This window comes from Mustela nigripes, chromosome 9 (genome assembly GCF_022355385.1).
Source record: "Mustela nigripes isolate SB6536 chromosome 9, MUSNIG.SB6536, whole genome shotgun sequence".
In the NCBI taxonomy this organism is placed as follows: Eukaryota; Metazoa; Chordata; class Mammalia; order Carnivora; family Mustelidae; genus Mustela; species Mustela nigripes.
Genome location: NC_081565.1, coordinates 12,026,817 through 12,047,398, shown reverse-complemented (window position 1 = coordinate 12,047,398; position 20,582 = coordinate 12,026,817). Strand labels below are relative to the sequence as shown.

The following is a 20,582-nucleotide window of genomic DNA, read 5'->3' as shown; positions in this document are numbered from 1 at the left end:
GACTTCCTCATGGTCTTATTGGGGAGAAGTAAACATGGCTTCCCACCAGGTCTCTTTCTGACATAACCCACCTATAATCCATAGGAAACTATTTTTTTTTAAAAACTGAAATGTTGTTAACACATTATGTTACATTAGTTTCAGGTGTACAGCATAGTGATTCCACACATAGGAAACATTTTTGCTTTTATTGCCCCACCATGAAAAGAAGTGAAGGAATTTCTCAAACATAGTTCTATTTCCTAATTCCAATTCCCCCTCTCCCCGCCCTCCCCATGCCATCTTTCCTATTGTTTTTGCTCTCATCAAAGTAAAAGATACATATCAAATTCTCTAAATGGTTTTTTGAAGTTTCTCCCACTAAGCTTGAAGTGAGGAAGAAAGCATCTCCTTGTCCATTGAGAGGATTTGGGGTTCACTGTGCAGCTTTCTCAAAAAAACTCCCCCACTACTTTATGAGAACCTCTCATATTTAGCTCTTAGCATTTTTTTAGACCCATGTCTATGTTGAGAGGCTCATGAGTTATGAAATTGAGCATTGGGCATTTCCTATAAACATCTACATTTTAAATCTTACAACTCACTTTGGTATCTTGTGTCTATCAAATCTTGGTACCTCAGTTGAAACTTCCAGTTTAATATCCTGAGCATGCTGTTCCTTCTTCCTGTGATCACCAGGACAAGATAGAACTTCATGTGTCTGATTAATTCTGATTTGTTAAGTTTAAGATAAAGCAACATCTTCTCTGGGAAGTCTTTCATGTACTCTGCCACTAGGCCGAGCTAATTATTCCTCTCCTGGACACAGTGTTTCATATAAACAATTATAGTTTGTGCCATGCTCAATCACTCTGGAGTCAGACAGTTAAGATTCAAATCTTCCTTCACTAACTCTGATGTTAAGACTTTTTTTTGAGCATGAGTTTTGCCAAAATATTTTTTTGAGCATGGGTTTTCTCAAAATATCTCTTAGGGTTGTTGTCAGAATTAAATTAGGTGATTTTTAAAAAATTTTATTATTTTTAATTTTTTATTTATTTTAATTTTTATTTATTTTTAAAATTTCTTTTCAGTGTTCCAGAATTCATTGTTTATACACCACACTCAGTGCTCCATGCAATACATGCCCTCCATAATAGCTACCACCAGGTTCACCCAACCTCCCACCCCCCGCCCCTTCAAAACCCTCAGATTGTTTTTCAGAGTCCACAGTCTCTCATGGTTCATCTCCTCCTCCAATTTCCCTCAACTCCTTCTCCTCTTCATCTCCCCATCTCCTCTGTGTTATTCCTTATGCTCCACAAGTAAGTGAAACCATATGATAATTGACTCTATTTTAATGTATCTTGGGCTCTTAGACCAGTACCTGAGACAACTGAGGTGGCATTTATTTTGTTGCTGAATATCTGTGTGTGTTTGGGAAGAAAGGACACGTAGGTTGTATTCCTGAAGAACAAGAAAGTAGTGTGTTAATTATTATGTAAGGAAAGTGAGTTTTACTATGTTCTTCTGGAAGTTCTAGAAGGGCTCAAAGTCCCTGATGTCTGAGTGAAGGAGACTTATCATCACCAAAATGTTAAATTCCTTAGTTATATGCAACTAATGAATTGTTGAACACTACAACAAAAACATGATGTACATGAAATAAGTCAAGCAGAGAGAGTCAATTATTATATGGTTTCACTTTTTGTGGAGCATAACAAATAGCATGGTAGACATGGGGAGTTAGGAGAAGGGAGTTGGGGGAAATTGGAAGGGGAGGTGAACCATGAGAGACTATGGACTCTGAAAAACAATATGAGGGGTTTTAAGTGGTGGGGGGGTGGGAGGTTGGGGGAACCTGGTGGTGGGTATTAGAGAGGGCACAGATTACATGAAGCACTGGGTGTGTTACAAAAACAATGAATACTGTTATGCTGAAAATAAATAAAAAATAAATTAAACCAGTATTCTTCAAAGAGCTGGAGCAAATAATCCCGAAATTTGTATGGAATCAGAAGAGACCCCGAATCGCTAAGGAAATGTTGAAAAACAAAAATAAAACTGGGGGCATCACGTTACCTGATTTCAAGCTTTATTACAAAGCTGTGGTCATCAAGACAGCATGGTACTGGCATAAAAACAGACACATAGACCAGTGGAACAGAGTAGAGAGCCCAGATATGGACCCTCAACTCTATGGTCAATTAATCTTCAATAAAACAGGAAAAAATATACAGTGGAAAAAAAACAGTCTCCTCAATAAATGGTGCTGGGAAAACTGGACAGCTATATGTAGAAGAATGAAACTCGACCATTCTCTTACACCGTACACAAAGATAAACTCAAAATTGATAAAAAGACCTCAATGTGAGACAGGAATCCATCAGAATCCTAAAGGAGAACATAGGCAGTAATCTCTTCTATATCAGCCACAGCAACTTCTTTCAAGAAATGTCTCCAAAGGCAAAGGAAACAAGTGAAAATAAACTTTTGGGACTTCATCAAAATCAAAAGCTTCTGCACAGCCAAGGAAACAAGTCAAGAAAACAAAGAGGCAACCCACGGAATGGGAGAAGATATTTGTAAGTGACAGTACAGACAAAAGGTTGATATCCAGGATCGATAATGAACTCCTCAAACTCAACACACATGAAACAGGCAAACATATCAAATAATGGGCAGAAGATGTGAACAGACACTTCTCCAATGAAGACATACAAATGGCTATCAGACACATGAAAAAATATTCATCATCACTAGCCCTCAGGGAGATTCAAATTAAAACCACATTGAGATATCACCTTACAACAGTTAGAATGCTCCAAATTAACAAGACAGGAAACAACATGTGTTGGAAGGGATGTGGAGGAAGGGGAACCCTCTTATACTGTTGGTGGGAATGCAGGTTGGTGCAGCCTCTTTGGAGAACAGTGTGGAGATTCCTCAAGAAATTAAAATAGAATTTCCCTATGACCCTGCAATTGCACTCCTGGGTATTTACCCCAAAGATACAGATGTAGTGAAAAGAAGGGCCATTTGTACCCCAATGTTTATAGCAGCAATGACCACGGTCGCCAAACTATGGAAAGAACCAAGATGCTCTTCAATGGACAAATGGATAAGGAAGATGTGGTCCATATACACTATGGAGTATTATGCCTCCATCAGAAAGGATGAATACCCAACTTTTGTAGCAACATGGACGGGACTGGAAGAGATTATGCTGAGTGAAATAAGTCAAGCAGAGAGAGTCAATTATCATATGGTTTCACTTATTTGTGGAGCATAACAAATAGCATGGAGGACATGGGGAGTTAGTGAGGAGAAGGGAGTTGGGGGAAATTGGAAGGGGAGGTGAATCATGATAGACTATGGACTCTGAAAAACAATCTGAAGGGTTTGAAGTGGCGGGGGGGTGGGAGGTTGGGTTGCCAGGTGGTGGGTATTATAGAGGGCATGGATTGCATGAAGCACAGGGTGTGGTGAAAAAATTAATGAATACTGTTATGCTGAAAATAAATAAATTTAATTAAAAAAATAAAGTATCTTATAGACCATTTCTTATGATCAATATAATTTTAAAAATTTTTTAAATTTGAATTCATTTTAATTAACATAGAGTGTGTTACAAGTTTCAGAGTAAGAATTTAGAGATTCCAAATATATATGTATGTTTGAAAGACCAAATACATTTTGTAACAAACTGGAAATTTGGCAGAAGGCCAAATTTGGGACTCTAAAGTCCAAGATTGGGACTCCAGAGTTTGTTCTCTGGAAACAGAATAAATTACTTGATATCAATGGCTTCCATTTGATGATACCAGCCAAAGTGATACAGCATCTTCAAAGTATTTTGTGATCCCATCATCCAAGAAAAGAGCAAATTAAGTCCTATAAACCACATTCCATTTTACTATTCTCCCTAACAGGTGAAAGAATAATGTCTGCAAAGTTTTTCTGAGTGACATTGTGGAAGGAAGACAAATGAGCTATTTTTATGATAATTTGTATTTACATGTAATTGAGGAAATAAGATCATATGGATGTTTTAAAATAGAAATATCAGTTGAAAGAATATGTTTTCTTACTCAAGAGTTTTCTCAAGGCCCCTTTCATGTCTTTATTTCTCAGGCTATAAATGAAGGGGTTCAACATGGGAGTGACCACTGTGTACATCAATGAAGCAATTATGTTCTTGTCGTTGGTGTTGTTGGATGAGGGAAGAAAATAGAGACCAATAATTGCCCCATAATAGAGAGTCACCACTGAGAGATGTGATCCACAAGTGGACAAGGCTTTGCAGATGCCCTTGGTAGAAGGAACCTTGAGGATGGTGGCCCCAATATGGCCATAAGAAACCATAATGCATAAAAATGGTAGCATAATAGCTGTCAATCCTGCAGTAAAGATTACCAGTTGGTTGAGGGAGGTGTCTGAGCAGGACATTTCGAGCAGGGCAGCAAGGTCACAGAAGAAGTGGGGGATGGTGTGGTCAGCACAGAAGGACAGCCGAGCTAGGAGGAGAGTATGCAAAAGAGCACAAGCACAAGTAATGACCCAGGACCCAGCCACCAGCATGACACAAATGCTCTGACTCATGATGATGGTATAATGCAGAGGGTGACAGATGGCCACATACCTGTCATAGGCCATTGAAGTGATTAGGAAACTGTCTAAATCAGCAAAGAATATAAAAAAATATGTCTGTGAAATGCACCCTGCATAAGGAATGGATTTGTACTTTGTATGCATGTTCATCAGCATCTTTGGGACAGTGACAGATGAGAATGCAATATCAGTGAAAGCCAAGTGGCTGAGGAAGAAGTACATGGGGGTGTGGAGGCGAGAGTCCAGCCTGATGAGCAGGATGATGAGCAGGTTCCCCAGCACCGTGGTCAGGTACATGCCCAGGAACAGGACAAAGAACACTCCCTGCTGCTCTGGCCGGATGGGGAGCCCCAGGAGGAGGAACTCGGACACGTTGCTCTGGTTCTCCAGTCTCATGCTGGTATATCAGCTGAAGGGGACCAGGAGGTAAGTTGAAAGGAAAAGGTGGAATGTTTCTGGATAAAAAAGTGATCACTGTGGAGAGCATAACAGACAGGACTTTTTGATTTAGAAAAGTCTTCATTCATATTTTCTTATATTTGAGGCATATTTTGCCAGATAAATATAGAAAACATGTACATTTAGGATATGTAACCACTTTCTTTCTCAATCGGTGCCAGGCTCTGCAAATGACAATACTAACAGTTAACATTTATTGAATGTGGCCCTCATGCACTGTTCAAATAGCTCATGTACAGTAACTGCTTCTACCATCTTAAGTATATAAATGAGGGAGGTACCTTGTTATTTCCACTTTTCAGATGGGCTGGCAGAGGAAGACAGTCTCAGAGTCACTGAGGTAAGAAAAGGATTGGCTAGAATTGGGACTCCAGAGTTTGTTCTCTGGAAGCAGAATAAATTACTTGACATCAAAAATCTCATTGCCCATGGGGCACCTGGGCAGCTCAGCTCAGTTAAACATCTGACTCTTGATTCTGACTCAGATCATGATCTAGGGTAGTGAGTTGAGCCATAGTCAGTGTGGAGTCTCCTTGAGGTTCTCTCTCTCCTCCACTCCCCCTCTCCCCACTCAAGCTCTCTATTCCCTCTAAAATAAGTAAATAAAATCTTAAAAAAAAAGAAATCTCACTGCCCTTCTTTATTTTGTGTGTAGTGATCTGTTTAATTCTTCATCCTCTGTTTCTTGACACATTCCATGATTATTGCTGATTTGTTCATTGGCTGTAGATCCAGAATCTATCATAGACAATTAATGAATACACAATATAAATTTGTTTTTCTACCAAAAGGTAGAAAATGTGTTGAATTTACAGGGAGTGAGCTGGCTCCCTTTGCCATTGATATTTATCTCTCAACATGAATTTTCAGTTAAATTCAGTTAAATTCAACATGGCAGCCTCTTAAGAAACTTACCTCAGGCCTGTTGAAGACCTAGGTTTTACCCTAATAATCCTGAGTCCCAAGCATGGTGTAATATTCAAAGAACTGTGATCTAAAAGCCAAATGTAGTTTTTAAAAGGAATTCTAATCTTTCCAGTGTGTCTAAAGCAGTCTACAAGAGATATATTTCCTAACCCAAATCAATATCAAAATATCTATGTTCTTTTTTTTTAAAGAGAAGGCAGGCATTCATTATAACATATCAAAGCTTATTGTAAAGGCATATTGAGTACAACAAAAAATGTATTTTTACAAAGATAAACTAATAAAACAGTAGAGGAAAATAGAGAACCTAGAAACAGATGTGTTTATGATGAGGACTTAGTCTCACCATCGCTTTGTCAACTGGATTTAGAAGGCACCCATGTACCATCAGTCCTGGTTCCCCTATCCACCAACAAGTGAAAGGAATTGTGTAATCATGAACCATTTTAATTTAGTAGGTGAAAATTCATGTTGGGAGATAAATATCAATGGCAAAGGGAGCCAGCTCACTCCCTGTAATGACTGGAACCAGATATCAAATCAGAATATTTATGAATGATTTTCTATTAGGTCTCCCAGAAATAGGTGAAAGGTTGTTTGCCACTTAGTCCTAGAGGCAAAAGCCTCTAGGCTTTCTGCACGGATTCCAGTACTTTGGACCCAACATTGACCCCAATGTCTTCATGGATTGTGGAAAATGAATGACAGAACACTCCCTCTAACTTATTTGAGATTCTTCTAATTTTCTGGGTCAGTTTTCTTGGGGGGACACACAGAACGATACCTTTGTAGTATGATTTCCAGAACAATATCGAATCTTCCATATCTCCTCCCCAAATACCACACTCAATAGACTGTTGGTACTTGAAATTCATTCAGCAAGAGAAAAAAGGTTTTAAGTTCCCAACTAAAGTAAATATTCCTGGATGAGGATTTCCTATGGCCAATCCCTTCACTGATGGGATGACTGGGAGCCATTTATAATATTTAGGGACCAGGTTTGGATGGTAGAACAAGAGCACTGACCTCCTCAGACAAACTGAGGAAAGGAGAGGATTGGGGATTACACACAGAATGAAAGTAGAAATTGAAGATAAAGAACAAATTCACCATTTTTGCAACTGGGCTGCTCTAAGGCTAAAAGTAGTCACACTGTTAATGAGATCTGACTTAACACCTAATTTGTGCCAGGTGCTTTTCAAGTACTGTTCATTTCCTTCCCCAGCTATTTTTTTTTTAAAGATTTTATTTATTTGAGAAAGAGAGAGACAGACAGCAAGAGAGGGAATACAAACAGGGGGAGTGGGAGAGGGAGGAGGAGAAGCAGGCTTCCCGCTGAGCAGGGAGCCCAATGTGGGGCTTGATCCCAGCACCCTGGGATCATAACCTGAGCCAAAGGCAGGTGCTTAACAACTGAGCCACCAAGATGCCCTTTCTTCCCCAACCTTTTGACATAGACATCCAGATCCTCATTTAAGAGAGAAGAATGCTGGAACTCAGTGATGAAACTTGCCCATTGTTAGATAGCACTAGTATCTGATATATTTGGGATTTGATCCCAGGTCTATCTGTCCTCAAAGACTATTTTGACTCCACTATATTACATGACTTATTAATGATACCCTCAAGTAAGATAGAACTTGTTGCATGAGAGCACTCAAGAAATTTAGGAAGTATACTATGTGTAGGCTAATCAAATTTAAATTAGAAAAAATAAAAGAATTTTAGGAAGTAAATCAGGAAGTCAAGATATGCCTAGATGGTAATATTAATAATCATGATAACAGTAACATTATAATAATAATAATTCATTAATCACATATTTATCATGTGAGTAATATAGGCTAGCTGCTGTGACATGTACTTTATATTATCTCAACCTAACAGAACAACAAAAAAGTCATTTTTTTCATTTAACCTGTTGGAAACTAGGGCTTGGAGAGTATGAGTAGTTTGCCTAAAATCATTCAGCAAGAAAATTAAGGACAAGTCACTCAATCCAGATATCCATGATTTCAAATCCATGTTCCTAACCATCATCCTATATTGTCTCTAGGAGAGCACGGTTTGATGGAGAAGAGACCTCTGGGTATATGCTCCTCATTAAGGAGAAGAAGAAGGGACCTGTAATTTCCCCCAAGCCTTTGGGTGGATGTATGGCCTCAGTCCTTATTCAGATGATCAAAAATAAATAGAGAGACTAGGACACAAGCTACAGGATCTACAAAGATAGCTGCTCATAGAGTGAATTTTTCAGAGCTCCAGGACAAAAGCAGGTCAGATATTGGTCAATATTTTTTGATAGACTACCTAATTTCTATCAATAAGTGAAAAAAGTGAAGGTAACTATGGTATGTATCCACTGGAAACAATGCCACATAGCTAATAAAATGAGTTTCTAAAAAGCTTATGATACAATTTTTGAAGGAACATAACAGCGAATTGTAGGTAGGTAGGCATATTTACAACCATTTGCAAAACAAGGCAGATTATATTGTTTTTTAACCTGGGAAGTTTTTCTCATGGTTTGAATGCATGCCATATATTCAGCAGAACTGTAAAAGAGACATTTTTCTACAAGGAAAGTACCAACCTTCAAGGAATTATAATCATTATGTTCACCTAAGTTATTTGAAGTGATATGATGAAATTATAAAAATGTTTGGTAAAAGTATAATAATCTGCAATAATTCTGTAGCTGATCATTCTCTCTCTCTCTCTCTCTTTCTGACACACACACAGACACACACACACACACACATTGCTAAGTGAAGTCTATAAGCACTGCCCTTACCGAACTCAGTAAACTCAAGGATAAACTCAAGGACTGTCAGCTCCAGGATGGGAAATAATTTTTCATTTCAAAAAAGTCACAAGCTCAACCCTCAAATGAGGAGGAAGTACACTCTCTTTTTTTCCAGGTCCAAGGCAACAACAAAGGTATCAATTTTTATCAGCTATCTTGGGGACCAGGGGACCAGGGCTACAAATTTCTGGTGTAGGACAATTTAGAAATAATTACTGAGTTTCCCTTAACCATTCCCGGTGGAGATGTGCCTTTACCAGATATGAAAGATAGTCAACTCCTTTAGGAATATAAATGAGGACTAGTTTGCAGATTCATTTATTCGTAAAGAGCTTTCACATCATTAAGCTCACTTAACCCTCCCAATAATTCTTGAGGTAGATAGCATTTTTCCCATTTTATTGCCTTTGAAAGTGCTTAAAAAAAAAAAAAAGCCCAATGAGGATTGTAACCCAAACATGGTAACTTCAAACCTAAAGCCTAATTCCATGGCACCATGATGCCTCTCTCATAATGGCAGGCTCTATATCATATGGACTTCTTCCTTCTCATAATTAATCTGAAACTGGGAAGAGAGTTGTTAATAGTCCCTGGGAAATAAATACATTTTTCAAGGAATAGTTGAACTTCTGTTTCTCAAAAATAGAAGGGTTCTTTCTCTTCCTTTAGAAACACCTGAATGCACCCAGGATTTTTATTTATTTATCTATTTATTTATTTATTTGGTCAGTCATGACACAATGATAGTTGGCACACACTCAGGGCTCAAAATATATTCTTTAACTATGAGTATGAGAAGACTTCAGAAACCTACTCCATTCAGATTGGAAAAATTAGAGAAGAAACACAGAATCAAGTGGAGGAGATAGAATTTTCATTCATTATTTTCTTCAATAATTTATTAATTTACTCATCCATTTACTCAAAATGTTGTGTAACTTCTGTGTGGCAAAATTTTATGAGGTATGGTGAGTAAAGATTTGTGAAAACACAGTTGTTGTTGTTGTTGTTGTTTCTCTGAAATAGCTCACAATTTAGGAGGCAGGCCAGAGCAAACAGTGTGTGTTAAATGCTGTAGTTAGGGTGGGTGAGTTTGGTAGTTGGTTGTGTAGGCTTTGACACATAACAATTTCTACTCTTTGCCCAATACTTTTTCAAGTACTTTGAAAAATCTTTCTTTAGAATTAGATTAGAAAGATATCTAATCACAGCATAATATAAAAAGATAAGTAGTTACAGCCCAGTTTCCTAAAGGAAAGGGTTAAGGCAATTATGATACACACTCACTGGAAGTAATATTATATAGATACTCCAATGATGTTTATGAAAAACTTATAATATGATCTTTCAAAGAACATAATGGAAAACTGTATATAAGCATGTTTACAACTCTATGAAAATCCAAGTTTTTAATTTTATTTTTTTGAGAAAGAGAGCCCCCCCCCACACACAAGCAGAAGGGCAGAGAGAGGAGGACAGAGAATCTGAAGCAGGCTCCTTCCTGAGCATGGAGACATTTGTGCTGCTCGATTTCATGACCCTGAGATCATGACCTGAGCCAAAATCAAGTCAGATGCTTAGCTGACTAAACCACCCAGGTGCCCCCAGATTACCATATTTTTAAAACCTGGAAGGATGTGCTCTGAAATGTTAACAGAAGCTACATTTTATAGGAAATAGAGGCATTTATATATTTTAAAAATATTTCTCTGCCATAATATTTATATACTCATACATTTATTTTATAAGCAATGAAAATATTAGAGTCTTATAAACCGTTGTTGAATTTCATGTTCCAGGAAGAAAGGCATAAGAAGAGGAAGGCAGAGTCCATAGTCTCTCATGGTTCACCTCCCCTTCCAATTTCCCAGACTATGGACTTTGAAAAACAATCTAAGGGTTTTGAAGGGGCCGGGGGTGGGAGGTTGGGGGAACCAGGTGATGGGTATTAGAGAGGGCACGGATTACATGGAGCACTGGGTGTGGTGCAAAAACAATGAATACTGTTATTCATTGAAATAAAATTTTTTTAAAAAATTTAAATTTTATTTTATTCATAGAAATAAAAAATTAAAAAAAAAAAAAAAGAGGAAGGCAGTTGCCCCTAATAGGCATCATTGCTCTGTCTGATTGCTCTTTTCCCCACTCCCATTCATTACACAGGATCCTGAAAATCAAGGCATAAAACCTTCAAAGGACAAGTTCCTGCAGCCTCAGGGAATAGTCCCTCTCCTAAAAATAACCTGCAGCCAGCAAGCAAATGTTTACTGCCACTGCCAAATAGTCTATATCCCAATACTTTATGGGGCTTCCACCTTTCTAAATACATGTGCAGAGAGAGAAGAAAGCATGATCTTTGTTGAATTTATCCCTGACTTTTTATTCCTTAGTACTGGGAGCACAGAGATCCACTTTAAAAATGCTTCCTAAGGGTGCCATTATCTACCATAGATAGCTCCAACAAGGGCTAAGTTGGCAGGTTCTGCCAACTTAGATGATTCAGTTAGTAGGGTGCCTTGTACATAGCCTGAATCAGCTGCAGAGCCCTCTGTTGAGATCCCATTCAAAACTGGCAGTCTATCAAGTCATTTGACAAATTAATTAAAACAGTCTTCTAGGTGTGGTATGTGCTCTCTCCAAACGAGTCCTACAAAGTGCTGTGAAACATGCAATAATTTGCCCTTTGCTTTCCAACTAGAATTTCGTCTTTCATCCGCCCAAGTATGAGCTCCTCTGTTGCCTTCTATGCCATGCTACTTGCCACAGGTCTTTCTTCTGTCTGTAGCATATCAGACTTCAGTCTAAGGGGTCTCCATTTTGACTCACTGCATTTCAGTCTTCCCAGACCCACCTTACATAGCTTTGCCTGTGCATTGCTGTCTGCTCCTGTTGATACCGATGCCTATATACGTTCCTGTATCAGTGTTTGAGCTCCTTACATTCTGTATCCAAGTATTGCTATCTGGTCCATCTACTGACTTGCCTCACCATAGATTTTCCCTCCTCACTGCACCAAGTGTCTGCTGTGTCCCTTCCAACGAGTCTGGTGTTTATAGCCATGCTAGCTTGCAAAGCCCACTTTGAGTTTGCTAAGCTGCTACTTGCTAATATTCCAGTCATTTTTTTCTCTGGCTTTTGCCTAGAATGCTGTTGGTCTTCAACGATTCTGAGCTCACAGTATCCTGAGTCCCTTTGTTCTGGGGTACATGAAGTTGTGGCATTAATACAGGGTCATCAGAGCTAGAGAACAGCTTGCTCAGCTATAAGCTTTGCTTATACCTCCCACCCCCTAAATCCAGATATCAAAAAGGCCAAAATAAACTTTCAAAGATTATTAACTCAAGGTATAAATACTTCTTTCTTTATCATATATGTCTCATTCCAGAGAATGACTAATGCCACAGTAAATGAGCATTTTCTTCAAAGGTCAGTTTCAAAGAACTTAAAGCTTTTAAACTTTGAGTCAGTTTTTCTGGATTGTGTGTGTGTCAACATTTTTTCCTTTTTGCCAAGTTTGTCTTCTTTGTGGGTTATTTTTTACCTCCTTCCCTCCCTTCTTTTCTTTCTTCCTTGAAAATTATTTTTATTTGATATAACCAAACCTAAGTTTGTCAAGAAAATACTAAAACTTCCCCCCCAAAAGGTGGTTTATTCCTATCTCTTCCCATGTTGCATATCATAATCATCACCAGAGAGAAGAAAGTCATTTCCTTTGGGCTACCTGGTGGGTAGAGCCCAACAAGAACCCTTTGTATAGGAGATAGTTCTACCTAAATTCTCAGAGGCCATCTAGTCATTTGGCTTTCTGTTTGGATCTGGTTGGGTCCAGTAATTTCTCTCCTTTTTTTTTTTTAACCTCTCTGAAGTTCACTTTATGTCAAAATGTGATTAAAGTAGAGCCTAGAACAGAAAGGAGACTGAAGATACCTTGAGATCCTTTCCCTGTGGGCTCATTCTCCAAGTTTCTCAGCACTTACGTACCTACCACAGGATATCTTTCCTATGGGAATTAAGGGGAAAATCAGGCCTGTAACCTAAGTCTCAAGGATGTTTAGAACTGGAAATTATAACATCTGCTTCCTACCCCCTAGGGGGTCTCTCCTTGGCTAGTTAAACTCCTCACTTCATAGATCTGGAGCTGGTTCATAGGGGTGAGAGTCTGAATGTTTAACTTTTCTTGTTGATGTCCAAGAAATATCTAGGACCTTGGAGGCTGATATTTAGGTCCCCTAAAGAGAATCTCAGGACATATTTACTTACCAAACACTGGACCATAAATTCAGGCAAGGTCAGTATTTGGGATGGAATGGGTCTGTCTCCTCAGCGCATATGGGTTTATACACGGGGATGGAAGAGAAAGAATGAGAAAGCTGATTCTGACATGGAGGAGAAGAGAGAATAAAAAAGAGGCTCCCTGGTCTGCAGGGAGTCTGCTTCTCCTGCTGACCTCTCTCCTCTCATGCTCTCTCTCTCTCTCTCTGTCTCTCAAATAAATAAATAAATAAATCTTAAAAAAAAAAAAAAAAAGGTGGGGGAGGCACCTAGGTGGCTCAGTTGGTTAAGCAACTGCCTTAGGCTTGGGACATGATCCTGGAGTCCCCGAATCTGAGTCCCACATCCGGCTCCCTGCTCAGCGGGGAGTCTGCTTCCCCTGCTGACCTCTCTCCTCTCATGCTTTCTTTCTCTCGTCCTCTCTTTCTCTCTCAAATAAATAAATAAAATCTTAAAAAAAAAACAGAATAAAAAAGAGAGAATGAGAGAGGGCAGAGAGGAAGGGAGAAGGAGTAGAGACATGGAGGGGCAGAAAAACAGAGACAGAGGCAGAGAGAACGAGAATGAGGGAGAAGGAAGGAGAAAACGACAAAGATAAACTGAAAGGATGGACAAGAAGAGAAAGAAAATAAAAAAGACAAAAGTGAGCCGAGAGATAATGAGGTACTGGGAAGTGGTCCTCAGAGGCGTTTCCACTTGCTTTAGCTCCTAGTACAGTTGCTGAATGTGGGCGAGGGTGTTTTATTTTTTAAAAATAATTATATCTTTAGATTCTCAATAATATTTTCTTCTTTTTAAAATATTTTTTAAAAAATTATTTAAATTCACTGTAAACCTATACTGTATCATTTAGTTTCAGAGGTAGAACTTAGTGATTCCTTAGTGGCATAGAACACCCAGTGCTCACTACATCAAGGGCCCTCCTTAAAGCCTGTCTCCCAGTTACCCCATCCCCCCACCTCCCTTCCAGCAAACTTCGGTTTGTTTCCTAGAGTGGGAGAGGGTGTGTTATAGTCACCGTTGTGACTAGTGGCAAATGTCTCTAATGAGACAGTAACCTCATGGCCTTAACATTTTAGGTAGGAATTAGCTTTACAAAGCAATTGTTTCGTTTTGTTGAATACCACATGGACGTTGGGAAGGACACATGAGTTTTGTTGTATACTGGTACCCAGATAACCAGAGTCTCTGGATATTCCTGAGATCTTTCCAATAGAGGTGTATTCATTTCCCATTAATGCTCTAACAAGTTACCACGATGATAGTGGCTTCAAAAACCAAAGCATTTATTATCCTATAGTTCTTGAGGTCAGAATTCTGAAATGTCAGCACTCCTCAGTGAAGGCTCTAAGGGAGAATTTGGTTTTTTATGTATGTAGGTATGTATGTATGTATGTATTATGTTATGTTATGTTAGTCACCATGCAGTTTTTAGAGGCCACTTGAATTCCTTGGCTCATGGCCCTTTCCCCATTTTCTACACCAGCAGTAAAACATTTTAAAGTCTCTCCCTGACTGATTCTTCTGCTTCCCTCTTTTACATTTAAGGATACTTGTGATTATATTGGGCTCTCCCAGATAATCCAAGCTAATCTCATTTTAAAGGCAGCCGATTAGCAACCTTAATTCCATGTGCACCTTAATTCTCCCTTATCATATGCCATACCAGATCCCTAGGTTCTGGGCATTAGGATGGGGACATCTTTGAGGGTTATTATTTCTGCTTATCTCAACTGACTAGCAGGTGTTGTAAGATGAGAAGAACAGCAAAGAGAGCGATGAAAATTTGGGATACAAGCTAAAAACTCACTTCTATTGGCATCTTTTGATTGTACTCCTAATTTTTCATTATGGGATGCTATTATGTTGCATAGGGAGGAAAGGAAACGTATTCCAAAAGACATACTTGGTATGTAATTTGAAATGCTGTTGCATCATCACAACCTTCTAAATGTTGTCAGTAGAAAATAAACTACAAATAAATCTGCATGAAATACTTGCTGGAAATTGGCCTGATCTTTGCTTTCTCAACATGAGATCCAGGAAACCCAAAACCACCAAAGGGAAGGAGTCTAAGTGATGTCAAATGAAAATGTGTGTTTCTAAGAAGTTGGAACAGAGAAGTCAGCCAAGAGTGAGAGAGGTGGAGGTAAGGGAGAAGAGTTGGAAATGCAGGAGAGACAGATTTTTCAGGGTCTTTAAGCCATATTAAGGTTGTTACACTTCATCTTAAGATCAATAGGAAAACTTTGAGGGTTTTCAAACAGGGAAAGTTTTTTTTTTTTTAATTTAGATTTTTAGAAAGAAATATAGGTTTTAAAGAAAAAAATCTCTTTGGCTGCTGTAGGGAGAATGGATAACATAATTCAGTGTTTCGTTAAAAACCCTCTACTGAATTGGGAGAACCCTCTACTGAATTAAAATAAAAATGTTTGTATATTGATGAGTGCTCTTCAGCCAATAAATACTATTTGTATCCTTTTATTTGAAAAATCCACCTCCCATCTGAAATTGAACAACTGAATTCAAATTGCTGAAGTCAAAGCTTCTTGAGGTTGCTGTGCTGTGGTTGATGATTTAGAATACTCAGCACAGAGCATTCTTGGGGTAGTAACATGGCTGAGACATCATATTCCACAGTCTGGTCATCAGTGTCAGAATTCTGGTTTGTCACTAACCCAGGAAAAGCTGGCTCTCATTAACAGTCCTTCATCAACAATTTTTCTAATTCTGTTATGTGCCAACATATAAAAAAATATGAGAAATAGGTTGTTTCCCACTTTCTAAAATAAAACATATATTTTTCATATGACTACTAAAAATGATTATTTTAGAGTCCTTAATATTTTCAACTATTCTTCATTCCCAGCAGAGGAAAGAGTCTCATGAGGAAGGAGAACCAGAGCAGCGTGTCCGAGTTCCTCCTCCTGGGGCTCCCCATCTGGCCAGAGCAGCAGGGAGTGTTCCTCGCCCTATTCCTGGGCATGTACCTGACCACGGTGCTGGGGAACCTGCTCATCATCCTGCTCATCAGACTGGACCCTCGCCTCCACACCCCCATGTACTTCTTCCTCAGCCACTTGGCCTTCACAGATGTCTCTTTCTCATCTGTCACTGTCCCCAAAATGTTGATGGACATGCATGCTAAGTACAAATACATTCCCTATGCAGGGTGCATTTCACAAATGTATTTTTTTATATTTTTTACTGACCTGGACAGCTTCCTTATTACATCAATGGCATATGACCGCTATGTGGCTATATGTCACCCTCTTCATTATACCACCATCATGAAGGAAGAGCTATGTGCCTTACTAGTGGCTATATCTTGGATCCTGTCTTGTGCCAGCTCCCTTTCCCATACCCTTCTCCTCACCCAATTATCCTTCTGTGCTGCTAACACCATCTCCCATTTTTTCTGTGACCTTGGTGCTCTGCTCAAACTGTCCTGCTCAGATATCTTCCTCAATGAGTTGGTCATGTTCACAGTAGGAGTGGTGGTCATTACCCTGCCATTCATATGTATTCTGGTATCTTATGGCTACATTGGGGCCACCATCTTGAAAGTTCCTTCCACCAAAGGGATCTGCAAAGCATTATCCACATGTGGCTCCCACCTGTCTGTAGTGTCTCTGTATTATGGGGCAATATTTGGGCAATATCTTTTCCCCAAAATAAGCAATTTAGTTAACAAGGACATCATTGTGGCTCTCATGTACACTGTGGTCACACCCATGTTGAACCCTTTTATCTACAGCCTTAGGAACAGGGACATGAAAGAGGCCCTGGGGAAACTCCTCAGTGGAGCAACTTTTTCCTCACGGTGATATAACGTTTATTTAAATCAAAACCTCATTTTGGTTGATGCGTGTATTTGATTTTCCATTTGAATATTTTTAAAACTTTAATGTTCCCACTCTAAGGCAAATGGTGGCATGTTGGATGTGCATGGTAAATATTTGTTGTCCAGAATTTCATTCCCATATTAACAATGCTCTCTTTTATAAATACCTTTTGATCAGCAAATGCTAACTTAACTTTATTACTTATTTCTGCAACTTGGGGGCATGAATAATACAATGATTTGGTTTTGGTTATCCCTTATTTGAGATTTTTGGAAACCCTTATATTTTGGGCCCATAATCTCAGGCTTTAACATGCCCCAGACTCTAAAGAATTAGCTATTTCATTTCATTACACTCTCTTATGTATTTTTTTTTGTAAATCCTACAATTTTTAATAAAAGCTCCCAATTGGCTTTTTATGTGAGCTTCCCAGTTTTAAAATACTATATGGACCAAACAAATGTGTATAGTCAGGGTAAGGTCTGCAAAGGTCACCAGCATTTGTACCCCACTGTAATGGGATAACTCGATGATGAGCATTAAGGAAGGTGCATGACACGATGAGCACTGGGTGCTATATGCAAACAATGAACCACTGAAAATCACATCAAAACAATGCACTATACCCTGGGTAATTTGTTTTAAATAAATAAATAAACCCCACTGTCACATCTCTTGACTTGTATGACCTGCCCAGGAAGATAGAAACTACCATAGGCAGATGGTGGGAGGATGAGGAAGGGGGAAGCTAACAGCTGAGTGTCCCCACTGTACACGTAAGGGAATTAAGGCCCAGGAGAGGGGTGCCTGTTCATGGAGCAGTGGTCTCTGGGTGTCCCCTGGAGAGCACAGGTTCTTTCCACTGTTTCCTGTTTCCCTAGAACCACACTAATGGTGGTAATTGTTCGGTCTCCAAGACCGCAGGGGCTTTCTGTGAAATGCCTATATGCTTGCCAGGGGAAAAAATGTGCAAGGTAAGGGTCAAAGAAACTTAAAAGCCTCATTTTTGTAAATCTTATGTATCTTAAACAGATTTTCTTTCCATCTTTATGGATATTTTGCTGTCAGGGAAATACAAATCAAAACCACAATGAGATGCCACTTTACATCTGTTAGATCTTTTGAAATCAAAGTATCCAAACTGCTGGTCACCTGAATAAGAGGAAATGTATTACCCTCTGCCCATGATATAAAATGTTACAACAGCAGCTCTGAAGACACAGGGCCCAGTAGGAAATCAAGACTCACCAACCCTCTTTTGCCAACACTGTGTGGTTGTTGCTGCTTAGCCCCCATATGCAATCACAAGTGAAAGCATGCTTCATGCTGGCCTTCTTTGTAAATATAACCAAATTATAGTGCATCTCTCTGAAAACATCACTACTTTCCTACAAATGCCACTCCAGGTTCAGCACTGACTATCCACAGATACCCCACCTTCCCAAGTGAAGAGTAAAAGCGAAGCTTCTCAAACTTCAGTGTGCATTTCTGTCACAGGAATAAAAGGCACAGCATAGGGAATATAGTTAACAAGAATGTTGTATGGTGACAGGTGGTAGCTATGCTTGTGGTGAACATGGCATAATGTATAGGGAAGTTGAATCGCTGTTGTACACTTGGAACTAATTTAACATCGTTTGTCGACTTAAATTACTCAAATTAAAAAAAAAATCCTGGAGAGGTTATTTAAACACAGGCTCCTGGAATCTACTACCACGAGCTCTGATTCAGTAGTTCTGGGATGGGACCCCCAATTTTGCATTTCTAACAAGTTTCCACATGACGTTGATGCTGCAGATCTGTGAACTACAATTTGAAGAGCACTGTTGTGAAGACTTAAATCATGGAAGCTGTAGGATCCCACGATATCCTAACTAGGAGAAACAGAAATCTGGCAAGCAAGGGCCAGTAAAGGGACCTTTCAGCATCTCATTTTGGCCTCACACTCTAATATTCTTCCTAAGGATGGTGTTTCTCAAAGTCTTCCCTTAGAACCACCTGCCTCGAAATTAGCTGTCTCCAGATCTCATGCATGAGTATCTCTGGAGGTGGGGCTGGGATGTGCATCTTTAACGAACTCCCAGGAGGTTCTGCTGAACATTGAAGTTTAGGGACATTGCCCTAGGGCATCTGTACTGGAGGGAGAGAGAAGAGAACTGAGCAATTAATCCTAGTTCAATGCAGGTCTCTAACCTAGAGCTTGGTGTCCTGTCTCCTGGGGCTCTTTCCCTGGTGGGTCAATGGAGTCTTCCTATCTCCATTTCTGAAGCAGGTGATTTAAGAAGGATAAGAAGTCATAAGCTCCAGGCTCATGACTTTTCTCTGTGTCAGTGAGAGGTTTAGGATCACGGAAGTTGTAGGCTGAATCTGGCCCCTGGGTGTGCTGAAAGAAGCTGAGAAACCAAATCCATACTATCAGGAGCTAGATGACTTGTGCATGAAGTTCAGAGCAGGACTGAGTATCCTTCATTAGGAGCAGGCGTGTGTGTGTGTGTGTGTGTGTGTGTGTGTGCACGTTCATCACTTCTCTATGCTCTCCCTGAAGTCACTTCTTATTACTAGTTCATAAACAGAAGGATACCACACTCACCACTGGCCACTGACTCTCAGACCTTAAACGCTAAACCTTGGGGAGATGAGGAAGAGAGCCAGCTGGCGGCATACAATTAGTAGGCATATCACCAGATCCAGGCTGGGGGCCCCATCTCATTATTCAAGTCTTAGAAGTCAGAATCCTAGTTCTCAGTTGGTTAGTGTTAGTGTGGCTTGGTTCCTAGCTGCTCTTACTGCAGGCACTGTCAACCAGACCTTTCCAATGCTCCTCTTCAAAGTCCCTGATCACTCCCTCCCCTTTAGACAGCATCGTTGATTCCACCTGAAAGTATATTTGAAAGACAACTTCTACTTAGAGAGCTTTGGTTCCTTTTTTTGCTTTACAAAGTACCTATATTACAGGTCTTTTAGATTCTGTTTTATGATTTCCTGCCTGAATTCCCTAATATAGTCTCATACCTTCATAGAAAGCATCAAGCCTTGGGCCCAGGGAAGATTATTCTTTCTTTTATTTTTATCTTGAAGGTATTTTTAAAAAGATTTTATTTATTTATTTGACAGACAGAGATCACAAGTAGGCAGAGAGAGAGGAGGAAGCAGGCTCCCCACTGAGCAGAGAGCCCGATGTAGGGCTGGATCCCAGGACCCTGAAATCATGACCTGAGCCAAAGGTGGAGGCTTTAACCCACTGAGCCATCCAGGTGCCCTGAAGGTATATTTTTTCTACTTTAAATTCAATTGCCAACCAATAGTACATCATTAGTTTCAGAGGTAGTGTTCAATAATCTATCAGTTGCGTATAACACCCAGTGCTCATCACATCATGTGCCCCCCTTAATGCTCATCACCCAATTACCCCATCCTCCCACCTACTGCCCCTCCGGCAACCTTCAGTTTGTTCACTATACTTAAGAGTTTCTCATGATTTTTCTCCCTCTCTGACAACTTGCCATTCTGTTTTCCCCTCCTTTCCCTATGGTCCTTTGCAGACCCTGTTCTCTATTCCACATGAGTGAAAACATTATGATAATTGTCTTTCTCTGATTGACTTATTTTGCTCAGCATAATAACCTCCAGTTCCATCCACATCGATGTAAATGGTAAGTATTCATCCTTTCTGATGGCTGAGT

At 39.5% G+C, this 20,582-nt stretch overlaps 2 protein-coding genes across 2 annotated transcripts; one reads left to right on the top strand and one right to left on the bottom strand.

Annotated features, from left to right (window-relative positions):
• Positions 1-4,044: 4,044 nt before the first annotated feature.
• Positions 4,045-4,986, bottom strand: LOC132024972 (olfactory receptor 1J1-like). Its single transcript, XM_059412159.1, has one exon. The coding sequence runs from the start codon at positions 4,984-4,986 to the stop codon at positions 4,045-4,047; it is 942 nt and encodes a 313-aa protein (XP_059268142.1).
• Positions 4,987-15,939: 10,953 nt separating this feature from the next.
• On the top strand, positions 15,940-16,881 carry LOC132025025 (olfactory receptor 1J2). Its single transcript, XM_059412209.1, has one exon. It carries the CDS (start codon positions 15,940-15,942, stop codon positions 16,879-16,881), a length of 942 nt encoding a protein of 313 aa, XP_059268192.1.
• Positions 16,882-20,582: the final 3,701 nt, after the last annotated feature.